The sequence below is a fragment of the Lampetra planeri genome, chromosome 61, assembly GCF_965212315.1.
Source record: "Lampetra planeri chromosome 61, kcLamPlan1.2.h2, whole genome shotgun sequence".
NCBI classification, from domain to species: domain Eukaryota; kingdom Metazoa; phylum Chordata; class Hyperoartia; order Petromyzontiformes; family Petromyzontidae; genus Lampetra; species Lampetra planeri.
The window spans coordinates 973,819-1,001,262 of record NC_136167.1 but is presented as its reverse complement, the minus strand read 5'-3'; the positions used below and the strand labels follow the sequence as shown (position 1 = coordinate 1,001,262).

At 57.2% G+C, this 27,444-nt stretch overlaps 2 protein-coding genes and 1 long non-coding RNA gene across 4 annotated transcripts; 2 read left to right on the top strand and 1 right to left on the bottom strand.

Moving 5' to 3' along the window:
* The first annotated feature begins 6,655 nt into the window (after nucleotides 1-6,655).
* LOC144736508 (uncharacterized) lies at nucleotides 6,656-11,423 on the top strand. Its single transcript, XR_013588766.1, has 3 exons — nucleotides 6,656-7,585; nucleotides 8,247-8,347; nucleotides 10,675-11,423. It is a non-coding gene; the product is annotated as an uncharacterized LOC144736508 (long non-coding RNA).
* NDOR1 (NADPH dependent diflavin oxidoreductase 1) lies at nucleotides 10,812-22,141 on the bottom strand. Its single transcript, XM_078619049.1, has 15 exons — nucleotides 21,656-22,141; nucleotides 19,313-19,502; nucleotides 18,672-18,749; nucleotides 18,195-18,292; nucleotides 17,566-17,664; nucleotides 16,716-16,817; nucleotides 15,438-15,680; nucleotides 14,958-15,079; nucleotides 14,365-14,585; nucleotides 13,094-13,201; nucleotides 12,868-12,982; nucleotides 12,277-12,426; nucleotides 11,513-11,631; nucleotides 11,186-11,280; nucleotides 10,812-10,981 (listed from the first exon to the last, which is right to left on the bottom strand). Exons 2-15 carry the CDS (start codon nucleotides 19,496-19,498, stop codon nucleotides 10,837-10,839), a joined length of 1,881 nt encoding a protein of 626 aa, XP_078475175.1. The 5' UTR covers nucleotides 19,499-19,502; nucleotides 21,656-22,141; the 3' UTR covers nucleotides 10,812-10,836.
* Nucleotides 22,142-22,266: 125 nt separating this feature from the next.
* On the top strand, nucleotides 22,267-25,518 carry TMEM203 (transmembrane protein 203). Of its 2 annotated transcripts, none has more exons than XM_078619081.1 (2): nucleotides 22,267-22,374; nucleotides 23,106-25,518. In XM_078619081.1, exon 2 carries the CDS (start codon nucleotides 23,440-23,442, stop codon nucleotides 23,845-23,847), a length of 408 nt encoding a protein of 135 aa, XP_078475207.1. In that variant the 5' UTR covers nucleotides 22,267-22,374; nucleotides 23,106-23,439; the 3' UTR covers nucleotides 23,848-25,518. The 2 variants fall into 2 exon arrangements, with proteins under 2 accessions (XP_078475207.1, XP_078475208.1); XM_078619082.1 differs by having other exon boundaries at nucleotides 22,270-22,374; nucleotides 23,458-25,518.
* Nucleotides 25,519-27,444: the final 1,926 nt, after the last annotated feature.

The following is a 27,444-nucleotide window of genomic DNA, read 5'->3' as shown; positions in this document are numbered from 1 at the left end:
GTGGTGGAGTGGGCGGGGCTCTGAGAGTGGGTGGGGGCCAGGTGCGGGCGGTGGAGTGGGCGTGGCTCTGAGAGTGGGTGGGGGCCAGGTGTTGGTGGTGGAGTGGGCGTGGCTCTGAGAGTGGGTGGGGGCCAGGTGCTGGCGGTGGAGTGGGCGTGGCTCTGAGAGTGGGTGGGGGCCAGGTGCGGGCGGTGGAGTGGGCGTGGCTCTGAGAGTGGGTGGGGGCCAGGTGCTGGCAGTGGAGTGGGCGTGGCTCTGAGAGTGGGCGGGGCGAGAGTGAATGATTGACAGGGGGAGGGGCACTAACAGCTTGTGTGGAGCCCCGAGACTCACCAACGGCGTCTCTCTCCACCACCTCCACGTGCTGCGTCGCAGATGAGCAGCGGGGAGCGGCCGCCGGAGTCAACAGAGGGGGGAGAGGACGGAGCCGAGATGGCCGAGATGGTGGAGAGGGTGGAGGTGACGAGGAGACGCAGCGAGGGGCTGGTGCACCACGTGCAGGCCCTGCTGCAGCCGAACCCCAGTGAGAGCCCCCCACCACCCCCCACTCACAATTGTTACGCAACAGCTGACCGATGATCCACCAACCCTGGCTGCTGCCTCCAGGGCGCTGGATCACGTGCCGCCACGGTGGCTAGGAGATGTTCACTACCTCGCCTGGTGTGCAGGAGGTCGTGGGTTCGACCCAGACCCTGACGACGCCTGCTGCTGTGTATTTGGAGTTTGCGTCTCTCTCTCCCTCTCATCATCATCATCACAGTGGCTAGGAGATGTTAACTACCTCGCCTGGTGTGCAGGAGGTCGTGGGTTCGACCCAGACCCTGACGACGTCTGCTGCTGCTGTGTATTTGGAGTCTGCGTCTCTCTCCCCGTGGGTTGCGTGGAATTCTCTCCGGGTCCTCCGGTTTTTTCCTCCTCGTTTAGAATCAACGTCGCAACGCGTTTTAGAGCATTTGGCTGCCGCTATAAATGTCCATGTGATGATGATGATAAGCCCCTTTCGTTGAGCTATCATTTGTGATGGTCAGGTCGCTTCTGGAAAACATCTCCGCGGTAGCTCAATGTGGCGCCTTGCCTGGTAGCAACAACAATTAAAGTGTGAGCGGTGGTGCAGCGGTTAGCGCTACGAACCCGGCGACCCAGGTTCGATTCCCGCTCACGGCCAACAGCGGTGACGATTGTCTGAACCGGTCCTGGGCCTCCCCTAGGTCGACTCGGCCTCAAAGGAGTACCCGGTGCGATGTGTAAACATCGCCACTGGGGAGACAAAGGCGGCCGGGCGTGGAGTTGGCCACCCACCCCCTCGTGTGCCATTCCGGCCTTTATAAGTGCTACTCGCTAACAGCAGTTTGTTACAGGCTATACGGGGGATATTTCTCTTTTGTGTGTTTGAACGCGTTTGTAAACGCGCGCGTGTGTGTGTACGCGCGTGTGTGTGTGTACGCGTGTGTGTACGCCTGTGTGTGTAGTCAGTCGCAGGCTACACCGTACGAAAGGCAAGTGGTGGTGGTGCTGTCCCTCTGAATGTGTTGTGCGCAGACATCAGGATGGAGGAGTTCTTGCTGGGCAAGTTGGACCGCAAGGCGCCAGCTCGCCCCACGGCTCTGGAGCAGCTGGGGCAGGCCATGACGGAGGCTGCCAACGACCTGGGCCCTGCCACTGCCTACGGTGAGATGCACCAGCACCACCACCACCAGCACCACCACCACCAGCACCACCACCACCACCAACAGGTGTGACCTACCAATAATTTAACATCGTGGTGGTGGTGGCGTGCCACGTGATTGCGTCAGGAGTAGCGGAGTGGTGAATCGTCACCGTGATGATAACGAAATAAAACTCAACAATTGTTGTTGTATTATATGAACTAAACTACTGTACTGTATGAACAATACTTACCAGGTGTCAGCCCCACTGAGCTGCGTTGTAGCTCTCTAAACGTGGTGACGTTGATCCTAAATGTGGAGAGGGAAAAAAACCGAGCTACCGGAGACAAATCCACGCGACCACGGAGATAGAGAGAGACACGCAAACTCCAAATATACAGCAGCAGCAGGCGTCAGGGTCGGGATCGAACCCACGACCTCCTGTATACGGGGCGAGGTAGTTAACATCTCCTAGCCACCGTGATGATGATGAGAGAGAGAGACACGCAAACTCCAAATACACAGCAGCAGGCGTCAGGGTCGGGATCGAACCCACGACCTCCTGTACACCAGGCGAGGTGGTTAACATCTCCTCGCCAGCGTGGCCAGGGCGACATTGAGGCGCTCTGCCCCGCTCGCCAGCCAGTCGCAGGAGCGAGGCGACTGCAGGGGCTGCGCCTTGGCTGGATCGTTCTTTTACGTCCGCATCGTCACCCCCCACCACCCCCCCAACACCCCCCCCCCAACACCCCCCACCACCCCCCCCCAACACCCCCCCCCCCAACACCCCCCACCCCCCCCCCCCCAACACCCCCATTACTCAAGCGGCCGTGGCTCACAATCCCACGAAGTGCCAAACCCTGTTCCGTGTCAGACTCATCACCCTGATTCCTGCCCCCCCCCCCATCCTCCTATTCACCCCGCCCTCCATCCCCCACCCCCCCTCCACCCCCCCCACCGCCCCCCTCCCTCCATCCCCCCCAGCCCTGACTTTGTATGAGTGCAGTCGCCGAATGAATTTGACGGCGACTGAACGGGGGGGGGGCACCTGAGGTGGATGGAACCGTGGCAGAGAGGGGCCTCTGTGTGCAACGCCACACACACAGATATATAGTCAATAATCGATTATCACAGATATATACACAGTCGACAATCGATTATCAGTCTATGGGTAGTGTTGAGTCTATGGGCAGTGTTAGTCTATGGGCAGTGTTAGTCTATGGGCAGTGTTGAGTCTATGGGCAGTGTTAGTCTATGGGTAGTGTGTATGTATGTTGAACTTCTTTCGCACCGTACGTAACCAATCACACTCATCAGAGTGCGGGTCTCTGGACCACCAGGGCCCCGTGACGCTCCTCCACGTGGCCCACGTGGCTGTGATGCAACCCCCCCCCCACCCGAGTTGCGTGACTGGCGTGACCCCACGACCCCCCCGTGACCCCCCCTCCCCCGTGACCCTCCTTCCGTGAGCCCCCCTCCCCCGTGACCCCACGACCCCCCCGTGACCCCGCGTGACCCCCCCTCCCCCGTGGCCCCGCGTGACCCCCCCCCTCCCCCGTGACCCCGCGTGACCCCGCGTGGCACGCAGGTCGGGCGCTGCTGCGCTGCGGCGAGACGGAGCAGCGGCTGGGCCTGGCTCAGAGAGACTTCGCGCGCGCCGCCTCCGCCACCTTCCTGCGTCCCCTGCAGAGCTTCCTCGACTCAGACTGCCGCGCCATCGCGGTAAGTCGCACTCTCGCGAGACCGGGGCGATGGTGGGAGTGGGGGGCACGGGATTGCACACCGGGGGGGGGGGGGGCACAGCAGTCTCGTGCCCATAGACTCTACACTGCCCATAGACTCAACACTACCCATAGACTCAACACTGCCCATAGACTCAACACTGCCCATAGACTCAACACTGCCCAGACTCAACACTGCCCATAGACTCTACACTACCCATAGACTCAACACTACCCATAGACTCAACACTACCCATAGACTCAACACTGCCCATAGACTCAACACTGCCCATAGACTCAACACTACCCATAGACTCAACACTGCCCATAGACTCAACACTGCCCATAGACTCTACACTACCCATAGACTCAACACTACCCATAGACTCAACACTGCCCATAGACTCAACACTGCCCATAGACTCAACACTACCCATAGACTCAACACTACCCATAGACTCAACACTGCCCATAGACTCAACACTGCCCATAGACTCTACACTACCCATAGACTCAACACTACCCATAGACTCAACACTGCCCATAGACTCAACACTGCCCATAGACTCAACACTACCCATAGACTCAACAATGCCCATAGACTCAACACTGCCCATAGACTCAACACTGCCCATAGACTCAACACTGCCCAGACTCAACACTGCCCATAGACTCTACACTATCCATAGACTCAACACTACCCATAGACTCTACACTGCCCATAGACTCAACACTGCCCATAGACTCAACACTGCCCATAGACTCAACACTACCCATAGACTCAACACTGCCCATAGACTCAACACTGCCCATAGACTCTACACTACCCATAGACTCAACACTGCCCATAGACTCAACACTGCCCATAGACTCTACACTACCCATAGACTCAACACTACCCATAGACTCAACACTGCCCATAGACTCAACACTGCCCATAGACTCAACACTACCCATAGACTCAACACTACCCATAGACTCAACACTGCCCATAGACTCAACACTGCCCATAGACTCAACACTGCCCATAGACTCAACACTGCCCATGGACTCAACACTACCCATAGACTCAACACTGCCCATAGACTCAACACTGCCCATAGACTCAACACTACCCATAGACTCAACACTACCCATAGACTCAACACTGCCCATAGACTCAACACTGCCCATAGACTCAACACTGCCCATAGACTCAACACTGCCCATAGACTCAACACTGCCCATAGACTCAACACTGCCCATAGACTCAACACTACCCATAGACTCAACACTACCCATAGACTCAACACTGCCCATAGACTCAACACTGCCCATAGACTCAACACCGCCCATAGACTCAACACTGCCCATAGACTCAACACTGCCCATAGACTCAACACTACCCATAGACTCAACACTACCCATAGACTCAACACTACCCATAGACTCAACACTGCCCATAGACTCAACACTACCCATAGACTCAACACTGCCCATAGACTCAACACTACCCATAGACTCAACACTGCCCATAGACTCAACACTGCCAATAGACTCAACACTGCCCATAGACTCAACACTACCCATAGACTCAACACTGCCCATAGACTCAATACTGCCCATAGATTCAACACTGCCCATAGACTCAACACTACCAATAGACTCAACACTACCCATAGACTCAACACTACCCATAGAGTCAACACTGCCCATAGACTAACACTGCCCATAGACTCAACACTACCCATAGACTCAACACTACCCATAGACTCAACACTGCCCATAGACTCAACACTGCCCATAGACTCAACACTACCCATAGACTCAACACTACCCATAGACTCAACACTGCCCATAGACTCAACACTACCCATAGACTCAACACTGCCCAAAATGATGTGGTGATGAGGTGATGCGTGATGAGTAGGTGATGATGATGATGAGGTGGTGATGATGATGGTGGTGATGATGGTGGTGATGGTGATGATGGTGGTGTGATGATGGTGTGATGATGGTGATGATGATGATGGTGGTGATGGTGGTGATGGTGGTGATGATGGTGGTGATGATGGTGATGATGGTGGTGATGATGATGATGGTGGTGGTGATGATGATGGTGGTGATGGTGGTGATGATGGTGGTGATGATGATGGTGGTGGTGATGATGGTGATGATGGTGGTGTGATGATGGTGTGATGATGGTGATGATGATGGTGATGATGATGGTGATGATGGTGATGATGATGTGATGATGATGATGGTGGTGATGATGGTGATGATGGTGGTAATGATGATGGTGGTGATGGTGATGATGGTGATGATGATAATGATGGTGATGATGATGGTGATAATGATGCTGAGGTGGTGATGATGATGGTGGTGATGATGGTGGTGATGATGGTGATGATGGTGATGGTGGTGTGATGGTGGTGTGATGATGGTGTGATGATGGTGTGATGATGGTGATGATGATGATGGTGGTGGTGATGATGGTGGTGATGATGGTGATGATGGTGATGATGGTGGTGATGATGATGGTGGTGTGATGATGGTGATGATGGTGATGGTGGTGTGATGATGGTGTGATGATGGTGATGGTGATGATGGTGGTGGTGATGGTGGTGATGGTGGTGATGATGTGATGATGATGATGTGATGATGATGGTGGTGATGATGGTGGTAATGATGATGGTGATGATGATGGTGGTGATGATGATGATGGTGATGATGATGGTGATGATGGTGATAATGATGATGGTGATGATGATGGTGATGATGATGATGGTGATAATGATGGTGATGATGGTGGTGGTGATGGTGGTGATGATGTGGTGATGATGATGGTGGTGATGATGGTGATGATGGTGATGATGATGATGGTGATGATGATGGTGATGATGATGATGGTGATGATGATGGTGATGATGATGATGTTGATGATGATGGTGATGTTGATGATGGTGATGGTAATGATGATGGTGATGATGATGATGTTGATGATGATGGTGATGTTGATGATGGTAATGATGATGGTGATGATGATGATGTTGATGATGATGGTGATGTTGATGATGGTGATGGTAATGATGATGGTGATGATGATGTTGATGATGATGGTGATGATGGTGATGGTTGTCGGCCCGCAGAGGGAGCGCTCGCGGCTGGAGACGGCGAGGGCGGCACTGGCGCTGGCGCTCCGACGAAGCGCCAGCGCCGCCACGGCGCACGACGCGGCCCGGGTGAGGGGGGGTGGGGCAGCCACGACACGCCGGGGGAGGGGGGGCAGCCACGACACGCCGGGGGGGGGCAGCGCCAAGGGGGGGGTGGCGTTTGCCGGGCACCCCGCCACGGCCGCCTTTGTCTCTCCCGACTGCGTGAATCTTGTGGACTTGCTCTGCAACGCGCAAACGGCGGCGCTGTGCTCGTCGGGAGTTGTCACGCGCTGGTCACGTGACACAAGCTTCCTCATCGGCTGTGTCGGGTGGTGGCGGGTTTCACGACACGTTTATACATTGACGCGATTTCACCACACAAAAACAACCCATCGATTATGCCCGATGTTGCTTTTCGTGCACTGCGCCGGTTACTCGCTCTAACCAGCACTTGCCCCTACATTCTGTTAAGGCTACACGGGGGATCTTTGTCTTTGCGTGGTATGCACGTTGAACTTCTTTCGCACCGTACGTAGCCACCTCGCGCTAATTGGAGGTGCGGGGGACACGCGCGTGCGTGACATGTAACATGCGACAACATGCGCCGTCACGAGACCTCCTTTGCCAGAACCAAATCATGAGAATAGGGTTCCACCCCGCCTGTTGGCGTCCTCTGGTCTAACACCGTTTTGAGACGAGGCTCAAGAGAAATCTGTCTCTGGTGTGGACCAATCAGTTTCAAGGACAATGCTTTTTTTGCATTTTTTGTTTGCATTCTGACCACAAGCGTTGTGGCTAATGCAGGAACGTGATTCCTTGTAAAAGGTTTCAGTTTGGTGTTTTAACATCTCAACACAGCTGTTTTGTGGCCAGAAAAAAGGGGGAAATCTATTCTCAATATGTGCCAACATGTGCCAACATGCGCCAACATGCGACGTGTGACCCGATCCCCCCCCCCCTCCACACCGACGAGGGCGGCTGTCCCCCCCTCCAGGCCGAGCAGCACGAGGCCGCGGCGCGAGACGAGTTCCGCAGGCAGAGCCGTGACGTCACGCGGCTGCTGGAGGGCGTAGACAACGCGCACGTGAGGACCCGCACGGAGCCACGTGGAGCCCGGGTGGAGTGAGATGAGAGGGGAGAGGCAGGAGAGAGCGTGGAGTGAGATGAGGGGGGAGAGGCAGGAGAGAGCGTGGAGTGAGATGAGGGGGGAGAGGCAGGAGAGAGCGTGGAGTGAGATGAGGGGGGAGAGGCAGGAGAGAGCGTGGAGTGAGATGAGGGGGGAGAGGCAGGAGAGAGCGTGGAGTGAGATGAGAGGGGAGAGGCAGGAGAGAGCGTGGAGTGAGATGAGGGGGAAGAGGCAGGAGAGTGCGTGGAGGGGAGTGAGAGGGGAGAGGCAGGAGAGAGCGTGGAGGGGAGTGTAGTGAGATGAGAGAGGCAGGAGAGTGCGTGGAGGGGAGTAAGAGGGGAGAGGCAGGAGAGAGCGTGGAGGGGAGTGTAGTGAGATGAGAGAGGCAGGAGAGTGCGTGGAGGGGAGTGGAGTGAGATGAGAGGGGAGAGGCAGGAGAGAGCGTGGAGGGGAGTGGAGTGAGATGAGAGGGGAGGGGCAGGAGAGAGCGTGGAGGGGAGTGGGATGAGGGGAGAGGTAAGGAGACAGCGTGGAGGGGGGTGGAGTGAGATGAGAGGGGCAGGAGAGAGCGTGGAGGATTCCCCACCGCTGACCCTTGACCCCCGCGCCCCTCCCCCAGGCCGAACAGCTGCAGGGGCTGCAGGACTTAGTGGAGGCGCAGGCGGCGCTGTTTGCCGTGGGGCACCGCTACCTGGCCGGGCTGCAGAGGCAGCTGCACAGGTGAGCAGCAGCGGACACGGCCCGGCACGAGCAGCCGCCGCAGAGCCCCAGGTGTGTGGGGGGGGGCGCGAGCCCCCTGCGATCGCAGACCCCCCACCCCCCCCCCCACGTGTCTTTGGGACCTTTTCGCCAAAACAAAATGATGGGCCAATCCGTTTCAAAGACAGTGAATGGGGTATACTCTTAGGTTGTTTCGGTAATGTCACGTAGGTAAAAAAATTATAATAAAATAATAAATGAAAATAACTACATTAAATCACGACGCTTCGGAAGCAACACAAGCCTCCGTCATCAGGTATAACTGCTCCAGTAAAATTACTGTAGTGTATGATTTTACTGGAGCAGTTACACCTGATGACGGAGGCTTGTGTTGCTTCCGAAACGTCGTGATTTAATTTAGTTATTTTCATTATTATTATTTTACCTACGTGACTTTACCGAAAAAACCTAAGAGTATGAATCCTTGCAGTCACGAAAGCTTCAAATCGAGAATGAATGGGGCGTCACGGTGACTAGGAGATGTTAACTACCTCGCCGGGTACACACGAGGTCGTGGGTTCGATCCCGACCCCTGCTGTGTATTTGGAGTTTGCGTGTTCTCCCCGTGGTCGCGTGGATTTTGCTCCGGCTTTTCATTCCACGTTTAGAACCACGCGTTTAGAGCCGCGGTTCTTCACCTTAACGGCAGCCTTGCAACCCTTTGGTTCTCAAGCGTTACAAAAATACTCAATGTTGATACATCCACAATGTTGATACATCCACAATGTTCATACATCCACAATGTACACTCTCCTACCTCTCCCCTCTCATCTCACTCTACTCCCCTCCACGCACTCTCCTGCCTCTCCCCTCTCATCTCTCTCCTACCTCTCCACTCCGCACACTCTCCTGCCTCTCCCCTCTCATCTCTGTATTTTACGCAGCCTTGAAGGAAGTTAGTAAGTACTTTACGAATATATATACACGCACACACGCGCACCAAAGACAAACATCCCCCGTATAGTCTTAACAGACTGAAGGCCGACACGGCACACGAAGGGGTGGGTGGCGAACAACACGCCCGGCCGCCTTTGTCTTCCTAGTGGCGGTGTTTATACACTGCACCAGGTACTGTACTGATTTTAGGCCGAGTCGATCTAGGGGAGGCCCACGACCGGTTTAGATGCGTTGGCCGTGAGCGGGAGTCGAACCCGGGTCGACCAGGGGTTCGTAGCGTAGCGCGCTAACCGCTGCACTAGCGCCCCCCTCCACACCACACACCAACACACACACACATCACACCACACATCACACCACACGCACGCACACACACATCACACCACACATCACACCACACGCACACACACACACATCACACCACACATCACACCACACGCACACACACACACATCACACCACACACCAACACATCACACATTACTCTCACACCCCACACACATCACATCACACCACACACATCACACCACACACATCACATCACACCACACACATCACACCACACGCACACACACAGGCACTCAAACATAACAATTCACTCGGACGCGTGAGGCGGAGACGGCTGTCAGGCGGAATCGGTGTTCTCTCTCGACACCACGCGGGGACTCGTTGAGCAATCATCAGGCAAGTTGGGTGTGTCACGGCGATAGGAATTTGAACGCCGGGGAGCGGCATCACGTGGTCGAGGGCAGGCGGGGGGCGTTTGCGAGGCCGCGTCTGGCCGTTAGTCTGCGTGAGCGCGTCACGCGTTTAACAATCGTCCGGCGCGCGCGGCGTGGAGCGCGTTGACTGGTATTCAAATGGGAGGGGTAAATTGGAAAAACGCGTGCGTGTGTGTGCGTGTTAATGCATGGATGCTGGGCGTGTGCATGCGTGTGTGTTAACGTGGGGATGCTGGGCGCGTGTGTGTGTGCGTGTGTGTGCGTGCGTGCGTGTGTGTGCGTGTGTGTGTTAACGTGGGGAATCTGAGCGTGTGTGTGCGTGTGTGCGTGTGTTAACGCGGGGACGCTGGGCGTGTGTGTGTGTGTGCGTGTGTGTGCGTGTGTGTGCGTGTTAACACGGGGCGTGTGTGTGTGCGTGTGTGCGTGTGTTAACGCGGGGACACTGGGCGTGTGTGTGTGCGTGTTAACACGGGGCGTGTGTGTGTGCGTGTTAACGCGGGGACGCTGGGCGTGTGTGCGTGTGTGTGTGCGTGTGCGCGTGTGAGTGTGTGTGTGTGTGCGTGTGTGTGTGTGCGTGCGCGTGTGTGTGTGCGTGTGTGCGTGTGTGCGTGTGCGCGTGTGCTCGCCGTGTACCCGCTGCGTCACGGCAGCGTCACGGCCTCGTTCCAGATGAGCGGCCAGAGCCCCGAGGCCACCGAGCACGACGCCGTGGGCCTCCCGGCACCTCCGGGAGCCGTCGCCCGGAGCGGCGGAGACGAATAACGACAACGACCAACGTCGCCCCCCACCTCGCCGCTCCCCCCACCTCGTCGCTCTCCCCCCACCTCGTCGCTACGACCACGTCTCCCACTGCAGCCTCCGAGTCTTCTCCAGCTCCGACACGAAGGCCTGGGCCTCCGCGTCGTCCAGGCCGCCGTGCGTCGCGGCGATCCACTTGAGCGCGTCCAGCGCTCCCGACGGCATGCTCTTGGAGTTCCTGCGCCACGCACGGACGCACGGTCACGCACGCACACACATATGCATGGTTTTACTTCCTTTTCAATGCATGACGAAACGTGACCCTTACACGGGTTACATGCCACGTCGCCCGGCCACGTTACCCGGCCACGTTACCCGGCCACACGTTACCCCGCCACGTTACCCCGCCACGTTACCCGGCCACGTTACCCCGCCACGTTACCCGGCTATGTAGAGACAGCCGCCCTCGTTGTGCAGCAGGTGCCACACGAGGGCGCCCTCCTCGCGCATCCTGTGCTGCACAAACACCTTCTCCTCCTGCACACACGGCGCGCACACACAGGGGGGCGCACACACGGCACACGGGAGGGGGGGCCACACACACACAGTGGACACATACACGGTGGGCACACGCACACGGGGTAGGGTGACCTGGTCACGTGAGAAGGCAATGGGGGGAGGAAGAGGGGGTAGGGGGGGGGAGGAGGAGGGGGTGGGGGGGCGGAGGAGGGGGTAGGGGGGGGTGAGTGGGAGGAGGGGGGAGGGTGACCTGGTCACGTGAGAAGGCAGTGATGAGTTGGAGGTCTCCTCGTGACTCCGCCTCCTCCCACTCCTCCCGGAAATAAAAATCTCCGCCGCGGTTCCGGCACCCGAAGAACAGCACGTTGCCTGGGGGCGGGGGGACGCGGGCCTCAGCGGGGTGCGGAGAGCGTGGCGGTGGTGGTGGCGGCGGTGGTGGTGGTGGTGGTGGTGCTGGTGGTGGCGGTGGTGGCAGTGGTGGCGGTGGCGGTGGTGGTGCTGGTGGTGGCCGTGGTGGTGGCGGTGGCGGTGCTGGCCAACCCGCCCCCCTCACGTGCCCTGCCGGCCTTTAAAGGCTACGTGGGGGACCTTTGTCTTTGTAACGCCTGCCACGAGCGGCGTGGAGACGTCACCACCGCTCAGCAGCGAACAGCGGTTGCTGTGCGTCTATGTGTGTGCGTCTACGTGTGTGCGTCTACGTGTGTGCGTCTACGTGTGTGCGTCTACGTGTGTGCGTCTACGTGTGTGCGTCTACGTGTGTGCGTCTACGTGTGTGCGTCTACATGTTTACCCGCGTGCATGTTACCTGCACAGGAGATCCGCGTGCGTCACGTTATTTTGCGCTTATTAAACAAAACTTCCAAGGACGTGGTTTTTCACCCTCGTTATTCATTACCCCCCCCACGTGACCCCCGCGTGGACCTCCGCGTGACCCCCCCTCGCTTGACCCCCGCGTGACCCCCGTGTGACCCCCGCGTGACCCCCAGCGTGAACCCCCCGTGTGACCCGGCTCACCCGCGTGGCCGCCCGCGAAGCGCTCCTGCAGCATGGCGCGGAACGGCGCCACGCCGGTGCCGGGCGCCACCGCCACGAGCGGCGCCGCGGGCGATGGCGGCGCCAGCGTGCCGCGCTTCACCCACAGCGGCACGCGGGGCGGCTCCTCTCCTGGGGTCACAGGGGTCACGGGGGTCACGGGGTGCAGCGGTCAGCGCGCCGCGCTACGGACCCGGCGGACCGAGTTCAATTCCCGCTCTCTGCCACCAACAAGCCGGTGAGGATTATCTGAACCGATCCTGGGCCTCCCCTAGGTCGACTCGGCCCCAAACGAGTACCCGGCGCGGCGCGCGGTAAACATCGCAACCGGGCAGACGAAGGCGGCCGGGCGCGGTGCTGGCCAACCACCCCACCTCGTGCGCCGTGCCGGCCCTCGCAAGGCGCTGCTCGCTTAACGGCACTTGCCCCAACAATCCGTCAAGGCTACACGGGGTACTTGGTCTTTGGGGGGTGGTGGGTGGGGGGGGGGGGGCGACGGCACCGCACGGGAACCGGAAACTGCGGTTCCCGATGGCCGCCGGCCGCGTCGCGACCTTCACCGGGGTGGCCGACCTTTGGCGGGGTCCAGGCTGGCGAGCCACGTGGAGCAGAGGCCCCGGCGCGGAGCGAACATTCGCGTGCGGTACGTCACCACCGCCACGAGGACATGCACCTCGTCCGGGTGAGCCTACGCACGCGCACAGAAAGACGACGTCGTCATCGTCGTCGACGTCGTTGTCGTCACCGTGGCCGTGGTAGGGCCGTGTCCGCCCCCCCACACCCCCCCCCGTCCCGCTACCTGCGGGGAGTTTGCGATGGAGAAGGCCCGGGGCTGGATGGGCGGCACGAGGTCCAGGAGGTCGTCCAGCGACAGGCGCGCCGCCGTCTCCGGGAAATCCTGCAGCACCTGGGGCAGCGGCAGCGGCAGCAGTCATAACAACAATGACGAGAACAGCAGCAGCAACAACAGAAACAACAGCAGCAGCAACAACAAAAACAACAGCAGCAGCAATAACAACAAAAACAGCAGCAGCAGCAACAACAGAAACAACAGCAGCAGCAACAACAGAAAAAACTGCAGCAGCAACAACAACAAAAACAGCAGCAGCAGTCATAACAACAATGACGACAACAGCAACAACAGAAACAAAGGCAACATCAACAACAGCAACAATAACGGCAACAACGTAAACAACAACAGAAACAACAGCAGCAGCAACAACGACAACAGTAGCAGCAACAACACCGTAAACAACGGCAACATCAACAACATCAACAACGTAAACAACAACAGCAGCGGCGGCAGTGGCAACATCAAAGACGGTGGCGGTGACTTCCTGCTGCTCCGACGAGCATCGAGGGGGCATCGTCAGCGCTCCTCTCCTGCCCACTTCTACATCCCGGTGGCGCGGAGATGTCAACTCCCTCGCCTGCTGTACAGGACCAGAGGACGCCTTTTGGCGCCTTTTGGCGTCCTCTGGTCTAACACCGTTTTGAGACGAGGCTCAAAAGAAAGCTGTCTCTGGTGTGGACCAATCAGTTTCATGGACAATGCCATCAGAGTATGTTGTTTGTTTGCATTCTGACCACAAGTATTGTGGTTAATGCAGACATGACTCCTTGTAAAAGGTTTCAGTTTGGCATTTTAACATATTAAAACAGCTGTTTTGTTGCCAGAAAAAATGGGAAAACCTATTCCCATGTTTTGGTACTGGCAAAGGAGGTCCCATGATGAGGTGTGCAGGAGGTCGTGGGTTCGATCCCGACCCTGACGCCTGCTGCTGTCTATTTGGAGTTTGCGTGTCTCTCCGGGTCCTCCGGTTTTTCCCGTCACATTTAGAATCGACGTGCGGTGGTGGCGGTGGCTGTGGCTGCGGTGCCTGTGGGCGGCCATGGTGATGGCTGTGGTGGCTGTGCTGTGGCTGCGCCGGTGGCGGTGGTTGTGGATGTGGCTGTGGATGTGGTTGTGGTTGTGGCGGTGGCTGTGGCTGTGGTTGTGGTGATGGCTGTGGCTGTGGTTGTGGTTGTGGCTGTAGCTGTGGTTGTGGCGGTGGCGTTGGCGGTGCACACCTCCAGGGTGGTGCGGCGTGGCCGCTGGCAGTAGGCGTAGAGGTCGTCGAGGCCGGCGGCGGCGCTCAGCTCGGCCAGGCGCTCGCGCTCCGCGCTGCCGGGGGCGGCGAGGCGCGCCAGCGCGCGGAACGCCGAGCGGCGTGGCACGGCCGTCACGCACAGGCGGCGCTCCAGCAGCCAGCGCACGGAGCACGGCGACGGCAAGGGCGGCGCGGGGAGGCCTGGGGGCACGCAGGCACGCGGGCAAAGATCCCCCCCCGTGAAGCCGTCGGGGCGAGCGCCGTCACAGAGCACCAAGGCCGGCACGACGCGCGAGGGCGGTGGGGTGGCCGGCGCCACGCCCGGCCGCCTTTGTCTCCCCCGGCGGCTGACGTTTACGCGCCGAGCCAGGCGCTCGTTTGAGGCCGCCGAGTCGACCTGCGGGAGCCCCGGGATCGGTTCGGACAACCGTCGCCGGTGCTTGGCCTCGAGCGGGAATAGAACTCGGGTCGCCGGGCACGCCGATCGCCACGCCACCGCTCCCCCACCCACGCCACCACTCCCCCCCCCACGCCACCCCCCCCCCCCCGCTCCCCCCCCCCGCTCCTGCGTACCCGGGTGGTTAGCCGTGACGTAGAAGTGGCGCTCGGGGTCGAGGCGCAGCAGGCAGCAGACGGCTGCCACCGCCTCGCCCGGAGACGGCGGCTGGATCATAGCCACATCGCCCGCACGGAACCTGAGACACGCACGGAGAGACACGCACAGAGAGACTCGCACGGAACCTGAGACACGCACGGAGAGACTCACACAGAGAGACACGCACGGAGAGACACGCACAGAGAGACTCGCACGGAACCTGAGACACACACGGAGAGACTCACACAGAGAGACACGCACGGAGAGACTCACACAGAGAGACTCACAGAGAGAGACTCACACAGAGAGACTCACAGAGAGAGACTCACACAGAGAGACTCAGAGACTCACAGAGAGACTCACACAGAGAGACTCACACAGAGAGACTCGCACGGCTCAAAAGGTGACAAACTCACAGAGATGTGGGTGGCGCGGGGTAGGGAGGGAGGGGGCGTTACCGCAACCCCGAGCCAGCGACGTCCAATCGGATGAGCCGCACGTCCTGGAAGTGCCCCGCGCTCGTCACGCGCTCGTTGGCGATGACGCGCGCCGGGAACGGGCGGAGGGGCGACGGCGCCGCGCCGGCGACACCGTCTGGCGGCGAGCCGCCCGTGCGGGTGTCTCCGTCAGCCGGGGTGTCTCCGTCAGCTCGGGCCTCGCCGCTGGGCTCCACGAAGTCGACGCGGTAGCGGGGCGGTAACCTGACAAGGCACAGCGGCACGCGGGGTCTGGGGCTCCGGCCACGGATTCATACGGAGAGGTTTGGCGACAATGATGACGGCGATGATGACGACGATTATGACGATAATGATGATTGTGACGATGATGACGATGATGACGATGATGACGATTATGACGATGATGACGATTATGACAATTATGACGGTGATGATGATTGTGACAATGATGAGGATTATGACGATGATGACAATGACGATGATTATTACGATGATGATGATTGTGACGATGATGACGATGATGCCGTACGCAATCCCAATCGAGTGATTTGCGGTGTGATTTTATTTTTCTCGATTGTGTTGGGTTGTGGTTTTGACGCTAGCAGTTGCATTATGGGTGTGTGTGTGAGTGTGTGAGTGTGTGAGTGTGTGAATGTGTGTGTGAGTGTGTGAATGTGTGAGTGTGAGTGAGTGTGTGAGTGTGTGTGAGTGTGAGTGTGTGAATGTGTGTATGAGTGTGGGTGTGTGTGGGTGTGTGAGTGTGAGTGTGTGAATGTGTGTGTGAGTGTGTGAATGTGTGAGTGTGAGTGAGTGTGTGAGTGTGTGTGAGTGTGAGTGTGTGAATGTGTGTATGAGTGTGGGTGTGTGTGTATGAGCGGTAGTGAAGTGATTTGCGAGCTGCTCTATGAACCCGGCGACACGGGTTCGATTCCCGCTCACGGCACAACACCGGTGACGATTATCCGAACCGGTCCTGGGCCTTCCCTAGGTCGACTCGGCCTCAAACGAGTACCCGGTGCGGTGCGTAAACATCGCCACCGGGAGACAAAGGCGGCCGTGCGTGGTGCCCACTCCCCTGGTGTGCCACAGCGCGACGGCCTCCGTAGGTGCCGCTGCTCGCTAACAGCACTTGCCCCATAAGCCCGCCAAGGCTACGCGGGGGACCTTTGCCGTTGTATTTAGTCCCACCGTCCAGAAGAGGGGGAGAGAAGTCACAAACCTCCTCGGCCTCGGCCACCATCCCCCCCCAGCCCGTGTCACCCCGGTGGTCCCCCTCACCGTGCGTCGTCAGCGATGGCTTCCTCTCCATCCAGTAGCGGAAACTCCCGCAGGACGTCGCTCCAGAGGGCGGCCACCCACGGGTCCACCACCGCGTCCGCTCTGCGCAGCCAGAGGAGCCCAGGTAAGACTTCGGCAGTCCGGGGGGGGGGGGGGGGGCGAGTGCCGTCAAGCGAGCAGCGGCGCCTGTGGAGGCCGTCACCGCGGCACACAGCTACTCATTTGAGGCTGAGTCGACCTAGGGGAGGCTCCGGACAGGTTTAAGTCGTCACCGGCGTTGGTGGCTGCGAGTGGACTCGTAGCGCAGCGCGCTAACCATGCACGGTGCAAAAGAACCTACACTACAATACACTACACTACTATACACTACTTTACACTACACTATACACTACACTATTATACACTACTATACACTACACTATACTATTATACACTACTATACACTACACTATACACTACACTACTACACACGACACTATACACTATACTACTACACTATACACTACACTATACACTACTTTACACTACACTATACACTACACTATTATACACTACTATACACTACACTACTACACACTACACTATACACTACACTATACACTGCATTACTACACACGACACTATACACTACACTATACACTACACTATACACTACACTACACTATACACTACCCTACTACACACTACAATACACTACACTACTATACACTATCATACAGTACACTTTACACTTCACGACTACACTACTACACACTGCACTACCATACACTACACTAAACACTACACTACTTTAAACTACACTATACACTACACGCGCAACGTGCGCACAGCGCGCGTCCAGCACGCGTACCCGAGCTCGTGCTGGTCGTCGGCGAGGCCAGGCGACGCGAGGGGGCGGCCGCCCAGCTGCAGCAGACGCTTGTGCAGCTTCTTGGCGACGAAGTTGAACCTGCAACGGCGGAGAAGGCTGAGAACGCGGCCGTACGGGGAGTTGCCGTGCCGGCCGGCACGCCGGGGAGGCTCGAGAGCGTTGGTCGCGACGTCACGTGGTGCGCCGGACGTCGCGACGTCTATTGGCACCGCGGGTGTCCGGCACGCAGCGACGGGCAGGCAGACGCACGGAGGCAAAGACCCCCGTGCAGCCTGCACAGACCGCCGGGGCAAGCGCTGTTCGCGAGCAGCCTACGAAGGCCGGAACGGCACATTACGGGGTGGGTGGCCGCCTTTGTCTCCCCAGTGGCGATGTTAACACAACGCACCGGGTGCTTGTTTGGGGCCGAGTCGACCTAAGGGAGGCCCAGGACCGGTTCGGATAATCGTCACCGGTGTTGGTGGCCGTGGGTGGGAATCGAACTCGGGTCACGACGTTCGTAGCGCAGCGCAGCGCTAACCGATGCCCCACCGCTCCCCGTGACCCGTGGGGGTACTGTGACCCCCACGGACCCCCACGCTCCCCCGCGCCGTGGGCCCCCCACTCACTTGGCGTAGGAGGAGTCCCCGAGGCCCAGCACAGCGAACCAGGTGTGAGCCAGCGAGTTCGCAGGCAGGGCCTTGCGGAAAATGAACCTCCAGAACGTCTGTCACGAGAGCGGCAAACATCGTCATCGTCATCATCGTCGTCATCGTCGTCATCGTCGTCATCATCGTCGTCGCCATCATCGTCGTCATCATTATCGTCGCCATCATCGTCGTCGTCATCGTCATAAACGTCGTCGTCGTCATCATTGTCGTCATCATCATCGTGATCGTCGTCATCATCATCGTCATCGTCGTCATCATCGTCATCGTCGTCATTGTCGTCATCATCGTCGTCATCATCGTTGTCGTCATCGTCATAAACATCGTCAGCATCGTAGTCGTCATCATCATCGTTGTCGTCGTCATCGTCATCATCGTCGTCGTCGTCGTCATCAGCGAGCGTGGCGGCGTCGTCGGCACAGAGACACGGCAACGAACCTTCATGTTGTCGGGGGGGTCTCCGTCCCCGGTGGTGGAGCACACGAAGACCACCAGCGGCTCGTAGACGAGGCCGGCCTGCACACGGCGGCAGCACCAACCGGTCAAGAACGGCGGTACGGCTGGCTCCGCTGAGGGCCGTACGGTTCACATGTATGTACGTGTGTGTGTGTGTGCTCGCTAACAGCACTTGCCCCAACAGTATGGTAAGGCTATACGGGGGTTCTTTGTCTGTGTATGTATGTTGAACTTCTTTCGCACCGCCGTATGTAGCCAGCCGGCGGGGGAAGGACAACAAATGCAACAGAAAAAGCGGTTCTATGGACATTATCTCTCAATGTAGTAAAGTGGTGGAGTGTATTAGTGTAGTTTAAAGCAGTGTCGTGTATAGTGTAGTCTACAGCAGTGTAGTGTGTATTGTATAGCAGTTTGTAAGTACATAGCCTACCGTGCTAATCGGAGGTGCGGGGGGAAGGACAACAAACTAAACACCAATAACAGTTCTAAACAAACGAGTTTGTCAACCTCGAGATGATGTACAAGTGCATAGCTCCACAGTGGCTTCCTAACATCGGAAGAGCGTTCCAGACGGCCGCTGAAGCGCTCCTGGCCGCCTGGCACGAGCTCGGCCCGCCGCTCACCACGGCGTAGTCGTCCAGCGCCGCGAGGCGGCAGTCGAAGCGGCGGCGCCGCGCGTCGCCCCACAGCTGCTCCGCCACGTCCTGCGCCGTTCCGCCCTGGCTGCCGTACAGCACCGCCAGCCGGCGGTGGTGGCGCTGGCGGTGGTGGTGGTTGTTGTCGTGGTGGTTGTCGTCGTGGTCCGCCATTGCCCTACCGTGCGGCAAGACGGAACGATCAGCACAACGCGGCAAAAATCGCAAGGCACCGCGGGACACACGAGTGTTATGTTTTCGATTTCACTTGTGAATGCAGTTGCTTTGGTTACGATTTATTGCACGCTTTCTACTAACTCACCGTGTCTGTTGTTGTTGTATCCTCAAATCTTGTAGCTCAATTTTAACCCACTTCCCAATGTGGTATCGACTGCAAACTTGGTATACTTATGTCATACCGATGACAACACTATATTCTATAATAAATATTATTTTTAAACATTCTTTTTTACATGTTATGTTTCGGCTTGGGTCTAATTGTCCACGCTCAACTGACGTTGGCTGTAAATCACCACGGTCCCTTTACGTTATGGCAAGCCTCGGGGCCACTTCCTGGAGTCGTGGAGTTCTGCCATTACCAGTACATTTCATTAAAGCGTGGTTTTAAAAAAAGTTTTCTAAAATATTACTTATCTTTGCTTCATTGCTGTCCTGTGACCTTGGTGACCTCTGGGTCACTCTTGCAAATGTCTCTAGCGAATGCTTTAACACGCGGCGGTCACACAGTTCGAGCACCAGCCACGCCACGGTCGTGTTTTGTTTGTTGTTGTTCTTGCCCATGATGTCAGTCGCTCTTGGGAGCAAGGGAACGTAACGGAGGCATGCGGCAGCCGCCGTCACCACCACAGCGCCTGTGCCAGGCTAGGTGCACTTTGAGGCCGGCATGTGAAGTGTCAAAGGCTCTATCACCATTATTACTACTAAACATTAAATTTCGATTTAAGGCTTTCGTGACTGCAGGGATTCATCTTCTTGGTTCTTTCGGTAAAGTCACGTAGAAGGGAAATAAAAAAAATAATAAAAATAAAACATCATAAGATAATTCTGTTCTCCACCTGAGGATGGCTGCTTGCGTTGTGGCCGAAACGTCGTGAGATTTATCTTATTATGTTGTATTTTTATTATTTTATTATTTTCCTTCTACGTGACTTTACCGAAAGAACCAAGAAGACTACTAAACATTGTTTTAATTTGACCAGCTGTAGTGCCCCATTAATCTACGCAGCTCTTCTTCACAAGTGACCTGGCCATCGCAAATGACGAGAGCTCAACTTAGTGGCTCATCGTGGTCATCACGTGGGAATGTATCGTGGTCACACACTCTGAACGCGCGCCGTTGAGTCGAATTGTGCCGAGAAAAAACCCGTGGAGGCCCCCGAGACAAATCCACTCTTCCAAAGAATCTAAGCGGAAGCCACTGGAGCTACTCAACTTTTATATCCAAAAACGGAAAACTCATTTCTTTAGAAGTTCAACATATCGAGTTGGTGGGACACGCGCGGCGTGACCCCGAGTTCAAACAAAGACAAAGATCCCCCCGATAGCCCGGACAGACTGCTGGGGCAAGTGAGCAGCACCTACAAAGGCTGGTAAGGCACACGAGGGGGTGGGTGGCCAGCATCACGCCCGACCGCCTTTGTCTCCCCAGTGGCGATGATTACTCCACGCCGCACCAGGTACTCATTTGAGGCCGAGTCGACCCAGGGGGAGCCCCCAGGACCGGTTCTGATGAATGGTGGCCGCCCTGGTTCGGAGCGCGGCGCGCTAACTGCTGCACCACCGCTCCCCCGGTGCCCGGGGTCAGTGACGCTACACGGTACAAAGACAAAGGTCCCCCAGCCACGGGAGAGGATGCTGCTGCTGCTGCTGCTGGGGCAAGTGCTGCAGCTGTGAAGGCCGCGACGTTGAACGAGAGGCCCGCGGTGCAGCCGGCGGCGCGCTGACACAACACGGATGCCACAAGCGCTGACATCGTCAACAACATCATCATCAACATCATCAACAACATCGTCAACAACATCATCATCAAACAGCAACATAATCAACAACATGATCAACATCATCATTATCAACATCATTATCATCAACATCAATAACATCATCATCAACAACATCATCAACATCATCATCAACATCATCATTATCAACATCATCATTAACATCATCATTAACATCATCATCATCAACATCATCAACAACATCATCATTAACATCATCAACATCATCATTAACATCATCAACAACATCATCATAAACATCATCATCAACATCATCATCATCAACATCATCATCAACATCATCATCTCCCACCTCTTCCCACGTGTTCCGGCACCGCGCGCGCGCCGGCACTTCCAGCTGCGTGACGTCACGCGGGAGAGCGGCTTGCGGATGACGTCACACCGCCCGTTTGGATGAGGTCACTCGCGTATTTCGTTGTAGTGACGTCATAGCGCTTATCGATATCCGTCTTTATAATTAACGATTCGATTTGGGAGAGGTTTAAGAATGTTACTTTGTTAAATCGGCGTTAATGTCGAGTTGGGAAGAGTTTTGTGTGCCTCGTTCCGCCTTCACTTTACTAAAGTTTTATATTTCAGTTCCAATTAAAATGCTCCTCAGTATTTACTGATAATCGATCGATTCCCACTTTTCAATGTATACCACGCACCGTTCCTCTCTCGTCGGCGACAAAAAAAACAAATCTCAAAGTCAAAGCTCCCCCGTGTAGCCTCTAACAGACAGCAGGGGCAAGTGCTGTCAGCGCCTACGAAGGCCGCAGCTTGTGGTACACTCCGTGCGAGGTGACGTCACTTCGTGCGTGGTGACGTCACCACGTGCGCGATGACGATTGCCCGTGCGTGGTGACATCACTCTGTGCGTAGTAACGTCACTCCGTGCGTGGTGACGTCACCACGTGCGCGATGACAATTGACCGTGCGTGGTGACATCACTCCGTGCGTGGTGACGTCATCGCGCACTGTACCGGCTGTGGAGTCGCGAGGCAGAAGCGCCTCTTGTTCGTCATCAAGGTAACGGCGCGCGCCATGAACACAACAACAACACAACAACAACACAACAACAACAACACAACAACAGAGTCGTGACCATGTAACACAAAGATGCCGCCCGTGCAGCCTCGGCAGGCTGCTGCTGTGGCCTGTGCGGCGAGCGCGCCCCGCGTGTGGAAGGGGGCGGCGAGGCACCACCCAGGGGGTTGGGTCGCCAAGCGCCGGGCCGCCTTTGTCTCCCCAGTGACGATGTCGCCGTCGTCACACATCAGCAGCGGGCAGTCGTTCGAGGCTGAGTCGACCTAGGGGGGAGGAGGCCCAGGACCGGTTCAGGATAATCGCCACTGGTCGTGGTGGCGGCCGCGAGCGCCACGCCGCGTCCGCCTGGTGAAGGTGCTTGTAGTCACTGCCGAAACGTCGTACACTCGTATTGTGAATGTCGTGGCGTGGCTCTCCTACACACACCCGGCGGTGCTGTACTCGTAATGAATTGGCAACGTTCTGTTCACGTGACACACAACCTTACTGGCTGTGTCGGGTGGTGGCGGGTTTAACGACACAACATTTATAAATGGACGCGATCAACCCCAACAAGCACCTCTACGATGCGTGCTCGTCCTCCTGTTGTTGGTGGTCTCTCCGACAGCCACGCGTCGAGTCAACTCATTCATTCATTGCCCCTGGACGCGACCGTGACATGTGTGATGCCGACAACATCTGCCTCTGTTTCTCCAACCCAAATTTATTTGCAGGGAAGTGTTACCCCCAGGACACGAAGCATTGGCTCGACCCCATCACCCCTCGCACCACCACCACCGCCTCCACTGCAAAATCCACCACTGCACCCTCCACCAGCATCAGCACCACCACCACCAAAGTCATTGGTGCACCACCACCGCTACCAAAGTCATTGGTGCACCACCACCGATTTCGCCACCCGCTATCGCCAGCACCGCCGCCACCAGCACCAGCACCGCCACCAACACCGCCGCCAGCACCACCGCCACCAAAGTCATTGGTACACCACCACCGTCACCACCACCGATTTCGCCACCCGCTATCGCCAGCACCAGCACCGCCGCCGCCATGCTGTTCACGGTGCAGGAGCTGGTGCAGTGGCTGGGCTTCGCGACGTTCGAGATGGCGCTGCAGCTGCTGGGCGCGCTCGTGTTCTCCGTGCTGCTCGCCTTCAAGGCGGAGCGCTTGCTGCCGCTCGACTGGTGGAAGGTGTTCGTGCCGGTGTTCGTGGCCGACGGCCTCACGGCGTACTTCACCGTCATCGTCTTCATCCGGCTGTACCAGGACGGCGAGGTGCGCGTGGCCTGCATGCGCACCCTCTGGGTGGCCACCGTGCTCAGCCTCAAGTTCGTCTTCGAGATGCTGCTCTGCCAGAAGCTGGTGCAGCCGGTCACCGACCTCTCCTTCGGCCTCATCATGTCGCCGCTCTTCTTCCTGCTGCAGCTGCTGCTGGTGCGCGCCTGCAGGGTCTCGTGACGGGCACCGGCGACAGTTGGCGGAGACGCCCACGCGGAGAGAGAGAGAGAACACGAGAACCACCTGACTGGAGAGACGTACCCCCCCTATCCGAGCCGAGACAGTGCCCGTGTCCACTCCGGTATGGGCGCTTTGTTTTACTTTGCGGAGACGGAACCGAACCGCGATTTCCGCCGCTGGCCTTCGCAAGAAGCCGGCTGAAGCTGGCTTGGGGCCAAGCGGGGCCGCCAGGGGCTGGGGCTAATGGCGCGTGACGCGGCCTCACCTCGAGTGAGCGAGGGAGAATCGCCGGTGTCTGTGTGTGTCTTGTGTGTGTCTGGGGAGCGGTGGCGCAGCGGTGAGCGCGCTGCGCTACGAAGCCGGCGACCCGAGTTTGATCCCTGGCGTCGCCTGCGAGCGTCTCCGTTCGCCGCGTGACGTCGGTGACCACGCCAGCTGTGCACCAAATGTCTCAATTCCAGCTCTCGGGAATCGGCTGCGCAACGAAAATTGACTCTGTTCCAATGCGTGGCCGATCGCGGTTGTGCTGCTGCTGCTGCTACTGCTGCGTAGCTCCGCTGTGTTTGGGTTGTGCCGCGGTATGCTATTCAGCACGTCCTTCCCCCGCACCTCCATTGAGCACGGTTGGCTACATACGTCGAAAGGAGTTCAATGCAACATGTCCAGCGTTGCACTCCCGCGTGCTGGGGGCTTCTTCAGCACTTTAATTCAAGCGACACGTTTTTGTTCTCCCAGTGTGCACACGTCAGCACACACGGCGAGCCGAGCTGCTTGCCCCTGCGAGTTGATGTGTGCAGCGGCGGACCAGCACGTGTGGGAGTGTCTGTATTGGGAGAGCGGTGGCGCCGTGGTTAGCGCACCGTGCCACGAACCGGTGACGAACGTCCGGACCGGTCCTGGGCCTCCCTGACGTTGACTCGGCCTTACGAGTACCTGGTACGGTCTGTGAACAAAGGTGCTGGCCACCCACCCCCTCGTGTGCCGTGCCGGCCTTCACAGGTGCCTGCTAACATTGGCCGCAACAGTTTGTTAAAGGCTACACGGGGGATCTTTGTGTTAGTGTATATATAAAGTATTCGATTTTACTGCTTAAGCTCTGATACAAGTTTTTTTGGGTTAGATCGCGCAAATATAAATGTGGCTGCCGCCTGATGATGCTAGTTGTAATTATTGGAGGAACGTCGTACTTGTTGTGGATTTGCTCTCCAACACACCGGTGTGCTGTACTCGTAACGTCTTGATTTGAAGCTTTCTTGACTGCAGGAATCCATACTCTGGTTATTTCGGTAAAGTTATGTGGGTAGAAAAAAATAAAGAAATAAAACACGACGTTTCCGCCGCAACACAAGCAACCGCTTGTGTTGCGCCCGAAACGTCCTTTATTATTTTTTCTATCTACGTGACATTACCAAAAGAACCAGAGAGTATAGTAACGTGTTGGCACGTTCTGTTTACGTGACAAACCTTACTAATTTGCTGTGGCGGGTTTAACGACACACTTATATTTACGCGATCTAACCCCAAAAATCTCTTATGGATGGTTTTGGCCGCGAAAGCCGACTCCGTGTGAAACTGTTTAAACTGTCACTGCGCGTGGTACCTGCCGTGGCTATCCCCGTTGAGTCATCGTCACCAACAGGAGATATTTAATAAAGCACGATGATGATGAAGGCTGCTGCTCTTCACCGGGTCTCAATTGCACGCTCGGCGAAGGAATCTCGGATCTAGCTCTGTGATGTCCGTGTCCACGGGCCATTCTACAACGACGACGACGCGTGGCATCGCTCTGCCGAGACCTCCCGGGTGGAGAGGTCGCAACCGGGTACCCGATACCCGTACCCTACCCGATACCCGGCTACCCATACCCGGCCCGGTACGGGTAGGCCGTGAGTCACTGGTGAGTAGCCGTTTGTCACTCATTTCGGGTAGGGTACGGGTAGGGAACGGGTACCCGTACGGGTCGCCGTTTGCGACCCTGGTGCGGCCGGGTACGGGTAAGGAATCAAAACCCGTTTGCGACCTCTGGCTCGCACCGCAACGATGGGGGGGGGGGTCCGGGTTCGAGTCCTGCTCCACATCGACTTCGGCCAAACGAAAGAAGAAGATGAAGACGTGTCATCACGACCCCGCGTTGCGCACGGCACACAGCCGGATAACGTTCATACAACGTCTGGAGCTGGAGGTGGCCACGAGGAGGAGAGATGAACTAGAAGCCAACCGTGTGAGGCTCACCGAGTTACGCCGCAGCTCTTTGTCAGAAGCGACATGGCCACAGGCGACAGCTAGACGAAGTGGCTCTTCACGCGCAGGAGACCACGGGGAGAGAGAGACATGCAAACTCCAAATATACAGCAGCAGCAGGCGTCAGGGTCGGGATCGAACCCACGACCTCCTGCACACCAGGCGAGGTAGTTAACATCTCCTAGTCACCGTGGTGTCCACACAGCCCCCTGGATGACCTCGCTGACGAGCGAGTGGGGGAGATGCAGGCCCCGACTTCGTCTGTGCACAGCGCTGGTGGCACGAGGCACACGCCGAGGTGGCAAAGACAAAGATCCCCCGTGTAGCCTCGTTAACAGGCTTAGGGCGCGCTAACCACTGCGCCACCGCTCCCAACAGTTGCCGTGGGGACGTCACCACGACGCTTGTGCCAGGCCATGTGCACCTTGAGGCCATGTGAAGTGTCGAACGCCCGCTGGCAGGAGGTCACGGAGCAGACCCAAGTGCCACGGGTCGACTGACTGAGATGAGACACACACAGACACACACACACACACAGACACACACACACAGAGACACAGACACACACAGACAGACACACACACATCACACGCTCGTCTTGAGTGGCAGGCAGCCACCGCCACCAGAATGTCCACGAGGAATCTGGCGAATCAGGGGAGTTGTGATTCCCCTTTATGACGTCACCACGAATGGAACAAACCCACGGGTTAAAAATGACGTCGTGCAAGGCGGTCGCCGACGGTGCGATGACGTCACGGCACGCGAGTGTGAAGACGTCACGACGACAATTGACCCGTTCGGCGTAATGACGTCATTAATAGTTTCGCGTGAGACCTGACAACAGTCTGACGTCATTTATGGTATGACGTATAGAGGACAATCACATTTACGTACAGTATATGTAACGACGCAATTCATTACTCGTGTGACACGATCTCACGAATGAATAGTATGACATTTAAAGGGAAGGCATGACGCTCATGTGAAGCGTTGTAACCTCATGACGCAAACACGTCAGCAGCCGCGTCATGACGTAACGTCGTTGACATCAGCGCGTGACGTCACGACACTCGCGCGGACCGGTGACGTCGGAATACCCTTGTGCGCGTGGACATGACGTCACTCCCGCGGCTCGTGACGTCATCTCGTCAGGAAGAAAGGCCGCACGTGTCCTGAGTTCTGCTGTTGGCGACTGACCGAGTGAGTCCGTGTGGGTGAGTCGGGGTGAGTCGGTGTGGGTGAGTCGGGTGAGCGAGCGATGTGGTGAGAGACTAAGTCTCTACTCACTCGGGGAGACAAAGGCGGCCGCGCTTGATGCTCACCGCATCACCCCGAGGACCCCCCCCCCCGTTCCCC

Bases quoted from the DNA above. Each gene is read 5' to 3' on its own strand.
- NDOR1 (XM_078619049.1), bottom strand. From the start codon at position 19,498: ATGGCGGACCACGACGACAACCACCACGACAACAACCACCACCACCGC. The intron at 18,750-19,312 runs GTGAGCGGCGGG...CGCCGTGTGCAG, and splicing joins CGCTGGACGACTACGCCGTG to GCCGGCCTCGTCTACGAGCC. The intron at 17,665-18,194 runs GTGAGTGGGGGG...CCGCCGTTGCAG, and splicing joins GGGGACTCCTCCTACGCCAA to GTTCAACTTCGTCGCCAAGA.
- TMEM203 (XM_078619081.1), top strand. From the start codon at position 23,440: ATGCTGTTCACGGTGCAGGAGCTGGTGCAGTGGCTGGGCTTCGCGACG.